This window comes from Adiantum capillus-veneris, chromosome 25 (assembly GCF_014529385.1).
Source record: "Adiantum capillus-veneris isolate H3 chromosome 25, ASM1452938v2, whole genome shotgun sequence".
NCBI lineage: Eukaryota > Viridiplantae > Streptophyta > Polypodiopsida > Polypodiales > Pteridaceae > Adiantum > Adiantum capillus-veneris.
In genome coordinates, this window is record NC_140955.1 from 140,524,726 (window position 1) to 140,533,665 (window position 8,940).

At 41.5% G+C, this 8,940-nt stretch overlaps 1 protein-coding gene across 1 annotated transcript; it reads right to left on the reverse strand.

Annotated features, from left to right (window-relative positions):
- Positions 1 to 540: 540 nt before the first annotated feature.
- On the reverse strand, positions 541 to 2,763 carry LOC147425761 (auxin-responsive protein IAA19-like). The gene is made up of 5 exons (XM_086500232.1): positions 2,195 to 2,763; positions 1,630 to 1,926; positions 1,478 to 1,539; positions 1,334 to 1,362; positions 541 to 1,034 (listed from the first exon to the last, which is right to left on the reverse strand). The coding sequence occupies exons 1-5, from the start codon at positions 2,746 to 2,748 to the stop codon at positions 909 to 911; spliced, it is 1,068 nt and encodes a 355-aa protein (XP_086356358.1). The 5' UTR covers positions 2,749 to 2,763; the 3' UTR covers positions 541 to 908.
- Between the last annotated feature and the right edge of the window lie 6,177 nt (positions 2,764 to 8,940).

Below are 8,940 nucleotides of genomic sequence, written 5' to 3' on the forward strand. Positions count from 1 at the left end.
CATCGGCGTAACAAACAAAAGTCTAATGACATTGGACAATAAGCCAAGGTAAGTGTTCGGCCCTAGGATGCGTCCATTGCTCTCCAGCACAGTGGTCTCCCCTGTTGAAGCTTATTGGTCCTCATTGATGATGTTCATTGGTTAAAGAAAAACTTACAAACAATGCCGTTTTCTACTACTTTCAATGTAAGTCGTGAACTGGCGACCTTTATGGAAAACCATAAAAACAAAATAAGCAGCGCTTCTTCTACTCCTGACCTTAACCATCCGGGGTGTAAAGAAACAAACAGGCTCCGAGAGGCTACAGTTTAAACCGAAGCTAAAGCTTTTAAGAGTAGCTTAAATCCAAGCAAACCTGTATTTCCGCAATATAGGGGCAAAATATAAAACAACATAGCAAAAGCTTCATCTGTTACCGACCTTTGCCCATTATGATGTTGTTGACAAGAAAGAAATAGGCTATATAGGCTAACCCAGTCATCAACATATAAACTCAATCACGACTAAAGTGACAATTAATGGTTATGAATCGAAATCGTGTACACTGAAATGAAAATCATTGCAATTTATATCCTTAATATTTACTTAATGAATGCCATTATATCTAAATATCACATTGTTCGCTGTCTTCACACAAGCCTCAAAGACCCCACTGCCACCATGACTGAGGATAGGAGATCTATACGATGGATATACATTTGTCCTGGCCAGTCACAGCTCAGCACCGGAGTCTTTCAAAACTTGATAGGCTTGTGTATGCACCAGTTTGTGAAGACCCAGAGCTTTTCATTACTTTATATATATGCTCTGATTTAAAGAAAGCCATGGTTGGGGGCTCCAGAAACTACATCGGATAAGAGGTGTTGCCAGACCCAGAGCTTTTCAATACTTTATAATTATGCTTTGATTTAAAGCAAGCCATGGTTGGGGCCTCCAGAAACTGCACCAGATAAAGGTGTTGCCCAGCATGCTGAGGTTATCATGAACACCCAGAAAAGATTCTGGCGGGACGCTTGCTTATTAAGCCCTCTGCTCTACAAAATTTGAGAAATGAAAATAATAAATGCGTATATGATCCATCTTGTTTGCTGTCCCTCAATCAGCAAAATGATCTTTTGCTGTAACCCAAGAAGTTGCCTAGCACCGCTCCATCACAAGCGACGAATATCGAAATTTTACATAGTGAGATCACTGGCTCACTGCGTCAAGAAGCAACTTTAAGACAAGCTGCATGATCTCCCATCCACAAAAGGTCACAATTGCTAGTATTCACTTCTTCAAAAGAAGCCTTCAGCAGTGTCAAACAATGAATGAACCACACCACTTCTCATACTCGAAAGTTGGTATGTGACCTGCTCGACACTGCCAAAAGACCGCAGAAATACAATAGTGAAAGATTAGTTACTCCTGTCGCAGATGCTGAAGTCTAACATCATATTGTGAATAGTGACCTAAGCAACTGAATGAATCCACATACCAGTTCCATTTGCTTCTGATCCGCGCGTGATCCGCAACCTTCTTACAGTGGACGTAAACATACTGCACCCAAACCAGAGCCACCACTTTTAGTCTTCAAGCAAGAAAAGACGGGAAAGTTTGGATGCCACACAACAGCATATGCAAGCTTACCTCCAAGGTACATCTCCCACCAGCATCCAATCGCCTTCTTTGTCTTCATATGTGAGGACATAATCTGGTTCACTTGATAGCAGAAAATGCTTTATGTCACTCTCCCTACCACCCTGTGATGGTCGAAACATTTCCTCCAAAGCTAACAAAAGACCCTTGTATGATTTGCAAGCACTGAGGTCCACTTTACGCCCAACTGTCATGCCATCCATGTTAACCTTCACAAACATCTCTACGGGTTTGGCCAATGTTTGCTTCCTATACAAGCGAACAGGCGGCCAACCAACAATTTGATCCCTGGACACAAGACACTGATAGGATTAGCGATTTGCAAATCACTACACAACTTTAAACTCTCCATGATCGGTAATGCCTTGCAGAGCAAAAACACAATCGCACAAGAGCACAGTTGCATGACATACCATACTCTGCAACCAGCTCTCTCATGTGAAGCATTTGGGCAACTTCCAACAAATAAGTTAATTTGTGCGTACAAGTCATACAAGCAGGCAGCTGCATGCCGAATGCAAGGAATTGTGCAAACGGAAAAGATTAGAAAACACACTTGGACGGGGGAGAGTCATCGGTGGCAGAATCTTCAGTAGAGATGTCCGAAACTGGCTGGGAACCCAACTGCAAAGAGGAGCTCACCACTACCTCAGAGATTCCTCTCTTCAAACCACTCCTTTGATTTGAAGCAGGCCTTTCCGACATCTCTGACAAACCTTCCTTCCCAAGCTGCTTCCCTGCACCTTCTATGCAGCTGGAACCGAGGGCTAACCCTAGCCCCAGACCTAACCGTAGATCGGCGTCTTCAAGAAGGGAGTCTGTACCTTTCATGCTTCTCATCTCTATGGCAGATGCGGCTTCAGAGAGGCCTATGTAATCGCGTTCTTGAAGCGACGAGCAGCTCTGCCCATAGCTTTCCTGCATTGTGCTGTTGTTCTGTTCTTCGAGGTAGGAGAACGCTGGGCAGGAAAATGAAATGCCTCTTCTCAACAAAAGTAAGAGATACAAAAAATGAAGTTGAGAGCTGGCGATGGCGAGGCCACATATAAACGGAGGCTTTTCAGGGCAACTGTGGAAAAGAGGGATACTTGTCACGCCAAAGGAAGACATTGTAGGGCCCCAATGTCTTATTCTCTGTGAGCTTTTGAGTGGTGGAGCTCAACGACGCCAACGGCCAAGTGGTGTAATGTTGGCATTCTCCCTGACAAAAACACTCTCCTCACTTTTCTCTTGTTTATCCTAGCTTTTGGTACACGTTAAGAGCTGCCTTTTTGGCATCAATCATACATGATGCACCAAGGCCCGCCATGAAACTAAGGCTATGGTCACGCAGGGCTTAGTTCTCCGTTAGCCAGCTCTAACACGAGGCAGCTTTCCACAAGCTTCATAACGTAACTATGTCTAAATAGGCATAGCTACAAAACTATGCCTTTCCATTGTTGGTCACCTCAGCTATTCTCTCTCTTGTTTGCGCCTTGCTCTCCCTCTCTTTGCCTGTTGCTCCTGGTCTCCACTTTGAGCTCCTATCAGAAATTGTTGAGGCTTACTACTAAGTAAGCCTCACGTGACCATGCCCTAAGTGGCTTGCGCTAGTGCACATATCTATAGGTGTCCGTGACGTGGGGAGCTGCGACTTGAGTTAGGAACTCGATTGGGAGAGCTCTGAGAGGCGAAATGTGTGTTTTTTTTGTTTTTTTTTTTTTTGGCGGGGGGGGGCGAGGGGAGGGAGAAAGGGGGGGGGGGGGGGGGGTTCACAAAATTTCCTAGGTTTAGCATTTGAGAGATCTCACTATTCAAATCAATGTTAGCTCACAAGATCGATTGCTGACCTTCAACCCCCTCACTTTAGGATAAAGGCAGCACTTGTCATATGGTACTGAGGCATGGCCCTAGTGCAGAGGGGTTGGGCACATGTGACTTGTCTAAGAGGACATTCGACCAAAAAGTGCATGTGCCTCACCACCATTTTTTCATATAGCTCACCAAATATGTTGAACGCCCTCAACTTGATATCCCTTGGACCAAAAAGCGCATGTGCTTCACCACCATTTTGTCATACAGCTACCAAATATGTCGAACACACTCAACTTGATATCCCCCCCCATTGATCATCTTATTCGAGATGGTTGAGGTCCTCTGCTTTGGTGTCAACCTTTTAGAGACTTTCTAGCCCTTCAGCATCTTATTGCTTTCCTCTTGCACTTCTTGCATGCCTCCTACTATTGTTCCATGATTGGAGGAAACGTCTCTTGCAAGTGCACTACCTTGAGCCATCCATGGAAGGCGAACGTCAATATCCAACAATCCAGAGAGGCATGCATGTGCCCTCCATGTTTGGACTCTCCTCATTTGGCCGTTGTCCAACCTCACACGAAGTGTAGAGTCTCCACCACATTACCATCTTGCACTTGGTTGTCATCCATAGCTACAATGCATGAGTCATCCAACAAATCGTGCTTTGTAACACATTTGAAGCTTGGATCCACCTTGTAACCAATTATATATATATATATATATATATATATAGAGAGAGAGAGAGAGAGAGAGAGAGAGAGTGTGAATGTGCACACATGCGGTATTTGTAAGCCAATCCCGTCAGGATCACCTTCATGTGTGCACCCATAATGTGTGTGTGTGTGTGTGTGTGTGTGTGTGTGTGTGTGTGTGTGTGTGTGTGTGTGTGTGTGTGTGTGTGTGTGTGTGTGTGTGTGTGTGTGTGAGAGAGAGAGAGAGAGAGAGGCATGCTCATACGTTTGTCATTCTTTTCTTATGAGTAGAAAGGAGGAACACATCGTCCCCTCCATGTTTGTTGTGACCATTGATGATGGCAAGTTCTACCTAATCCACGTAGGAAATAAAGCTTCAAGAATGCCTGCAAAGATGGAGAAGATGAAGGGGAATGCTCAAGAGCACACAACACAGGAAGAAGTATTATTGATTGTGCCTAAGGCTTGCCCCAAGCCAGAAGAAAAAGATGTCTCATAGGAGGAGCAATAGCCTTGCAATCCTCGAGGCTGAATCCCCGCAACAATGTCTCAATATACTTTGGCTCACACAAACTAATACATCCATCAACATGCTTAAACTATTTGCCCAAATAATGATGCAAAATCCCCAAATTTGGCATCTCAAGTAAGGCATTTAAATGAGCCTTAAAATCTGCAATATGTTGCTCATTGGGTCTGGTGAGAAACATATCATCCACATAGAGCACAAAGATTTAAAAAAAGACATCATTTGCACACTTGACATGCAAAATGATCTCAGTTGGACTATTATGAAAAGCATGTCTATCCAAATAATCATGAATCGTCTCATAGCAAGCACATGGAGCTTGCTTTGAGCCTTGCTTTGAGCCATGCACCCTTGCACACCTTGTTTTTCTTTCCCTTTTTAAACGAAACCATGAGGTTGCAATACATGAACTTCCTTGTGCAAATCACCATTCAAAAACACAGTCTGTAAATCCAGCTGATGTTCATTCCAACCAAAAATGCATTAAAAGCTTGAGACCCCCCCCCCCCCCCCCCCCCCCCCCCCCCCCCCCCCCCCAACCGCCCGTCGCGATCACAATGGAGGGTGCCCAGACAACAATTGAATACATGTTCAGTCATAGGCATAAATTGCTTGAAGCATATTGCCTTAAGTGTGGCTGGAGTAATCATCAATGAAGGTCACAAAGTACAAATGATTCCCAAAGAAGGAATATTCATTGGGCCACAAGCATCATGTACAAGCTACAATTTGCGAGTAGCCCACTAAAATCCATACTTTGGAAACTTAGAATGCTGCATTTTGCCCAAGATACAACCTTCACATACATGTTTCAATGGTGCCTCAAGAAGAGCAATGAAACAACTATATTAGAATTCTGCAATGATAACAAGCTAGCAAAATTCGTATGACCAAAGGCACATGCCAAAGTTTTGCATCCGAAATAGCATTTGAATCAAGAACTTCACTTGTTGAATCTTCCACATGTTTTTTGTATGCATTGAGCTTATACAACCCATGAAACAAAGTATTGAAGGTTAAAATAGCATCACCAAAACTGAGATCGTCACTGTACATTTGTTATCCACAAACATGAGTACAAGACCAATCTTTACAAGCGTAAACACAAATAAAAGATTCGTCCGCATCCTAGGTACGTATGATGCATTCAAAAGTGTAAAACAGCTACCACCTATAGCAATAAGTAAAATCTTCTCGATTCCCTAAACTAGATCAGAGGCATTTTTAGAACGTGATAGTATTCCTATTAGGGAAAATCTCAAGAGAAGTGAATAGATCACAAGAAGACGTAATGTGCTTAGTTGCACCATTGTCAAAGTACCACACATGATCCACAGATTTTGCAATGCATGCATCATCAAGAGATAGGTCATAAGACATTGTGCACTAAAAGCTGACTAAAAGCCCATTTTGTACCTTGCACAACAAATTTTGAATCTATATTGGAAGAAGAGTTACAATGGCTACTTTTGCCTCTTTCTTTCGAGCCTCTTTAGCCTTAAGCTTAGGGCATTGCTTGATGAGATGATCATCTATCTTACAATAATTACATTTGAGCTTCTTTTTGCGGTTATCACCAAACTTCTCAAACCTATTGAGTTTGAAGAATCAGCAGTTGTGGGGGCAGGTATGATACCTGTAGAAGCATTAGAAGTGGCAACAATGGCATTCTTCTTTGTTTTGTGTAGCCACAAATGCGTGTTCAACTATACGCTACTTAGTCCTATCTCTTTTGGATTGGACCTCTTGCAGCAATATAGAGACAGTACCATGAAACTTCACATCATCTTTACACTCTATCACAAGCCTAAAGTTGGATTCAAAAGTCTAATAAGAATCTAGCAAGGGATCACTGTGTAATCAAGAATACTATCAAGAAAATATCACCAGTGGAAACTGATTGCTCATTGAGATCTTTGATCCCGGTAAGAAATACATCCATATCATCCTCCTTGTGCATAAACTTGGACTCTAGGTGAACAAGCTTTGCCAACTTCATACCCGCATACAAAGAAGCTAGCCTATCCCATGCCTCTTTTGTTGCTCGTGCTAAGCGGATGTATGAAATAATGGAGCAATTAACAAAAAGTGCAATCAATGCATAAGCCTATGCATCCTTCGCATTTTAATGTGCCGGCTCAGCAATAAACAAAACAACTCTAGCAATAGAACTACTAGAACTTGCACCATCATCAATTGAGCCTGGTCTTATGCTATAACATTGTAAATTGTTCCAAACGCACTTTACAACAAGGACATGTTTCATCATGTATGCCCAAAGTGGTGTCCTCAACAGACAACATGGTGTTGTTAGCCATGGACAATGATAGCACTTGATGCAAGATCTATCCATATCAAAGAAAATTTGCACAAAACCAACATGTGCTATATAGGACAACTATTATTCAAAGGTTTTTTTAGATGAAAAACTTTGGCATGCACATTTTGGCCATTTGAATTTTTCTAGGTTGCTACATTTGTAGAGATTTGATATGATGCTGTGTTTTCCCTCTTGTGGCACCATTAAATCATGTCTTTAAAGCTATATTTTGGGCAAAATGCTATCGTCTAAGTTCTTTAAGGTTGGTTCATTGTGGTCTATTTGCAAATTGAAGCTTGTCCATGGTGATGTGTGGGGTCTGTTGTATACTCCATCTTCTAGAATCATTTCTACTTAGTGACTTTTATTGATAATTTTGTTAGGCATGCCTCCATGTATTTTCTTAAGGCAAATTCTAGGCCAATGCATTTATGTGCTTCAAGAATTTTTTGCTTATGGATGAAAATTTTCTTGGTTGTACAATGGGTACCTTCTGTTCTAATCAAAGGGGAGTGTATATCTAAAGAAACCAATGAATTTCTAGTGCGTCATCAGATAAAACACCAATGTATAGTGCCAAATTACCCTCAACAATACCATTTCTAAAAGGAAAAACAAGTCACTTATATATGTCTATATAATTCAATGGATTTCTAATTGAGGGAGAGAGTATACGTCTAAAGAATCCAATTTATTTCATATGAATTGTGGGATAAAATACCAATGTAAATTGTCGTATTACCATTAGAAACATGACATCATTAATTAGGAAAACAAGTCACTTATGGAGATGGAACAATGTGTGGTCAAAAATTTTGCCACCTGCATTTGACTCACTCCTGTTGTCAAACTACTCTAAGGGTCATGCCAAGTGTGATACAATGCAACCCATGGGACATACTTTGAGCTGCTACAAGCTTCACCTCTATAGAGAGATCCTCTCTGTGTGCTGCCACCACCTCTACAACAGTGGAATCCATCTCTTTGCATGCTCTCTTGCTCAAAATGAATTTTGTATCCATGGCTTTTGCGTGCTTAGATTTCTCTATTTTTGCCTTCTTGTTGGCATCAAAGTGCTCAACCTTTACAAAAGGTTTGAATGTTGATCATCACCTACATTTATTTCTACCTTTAGGATGTTGGCATGCTTTGTTTCATGCACTTGACATCTATGCCATTTGCACCTTCACAATTGGTTTTGAGAAAAGGGACAACCTCTATGATAATCTACTCAAAGAAATTGTTGTTTTCCTAATGATGCAGTTATGACTAATCGGTAAACTATTTGTAATGGCCAGACATTTGTTTTAACCTTGGGGGCAAGGGTGAATGGTGCCATTTACTTACAAATCAAGGGTTAATAACATATAAATCAATCTATAGGTACAAAAAATCATTTTTATTCATTGCATGTCACAATGTAGCATCAACCATGGTACACACATTTCACAGCCATCAAGCATGGTGGTACATTAGTTCTTGTCACGTTTACAATGGCAGACCTAGTAGAGTTAATGACCATCTATCGAGGCATGATGATAATAACACTAGCAAGTAGTCCACCAATTGGTTCAGACAACTCCATAGACCTAGTTGAGTCAATGCGAATTTGTCGTATTCTCTCCAATGAGTGGAGTTTACAAGCATGTTAATCACTTATTTCATGCATACAAAAGACCTAGTTGAGTGAATGACCATCTCCCAAAGGCTCATCAAATGACTAGCTAACAATAAATCTATCAAACATGGTAGCAAGTCCTCTTCAACAACAAAGGAAGAGGAAGAGGATGCGGTATAGGTCATGGAGGTGGTCAAGTAAGCGATAACCACCAAAGAGGTTGTGGTAATGTGCAGCGTAACAATACAGGTCAACATGGAATATTGTATGATGGGGTTGTGGGAGACATAGTCACTTTGAATGTGACTATCCAAACAAGAGAACAAAATAATTATGCAACCACTCATAG

What these genes read in the sequence shown, in the direction of transcription:
- LOC147425761 (XM_086500232.1), bottom strand. Translation starts at nt 2,748, where the DNA reads ATGTCTTCCTTTGGCGTGACAAGTATCCCTCTTTTCCACAGTTGCCCT. An exon ending in GTGGGAGATGTACCTTGGAG is followed by an intron (nt 1,540 to 1,629) that starts GTAAGCTTGCAT and finishes GTTTGGGTGCAG; the next exon opens with TATGTTTACGTCCACTGTAA. An exon ending in ATCAGAAGCAAATGGAACTG is followed by an intron (nt 1,363 to 1,477) that starts GTATGTGGATTC and finishes GTCTTTTGGCAG; the next exon opens with TGTCGAGCAGGTCACATACC.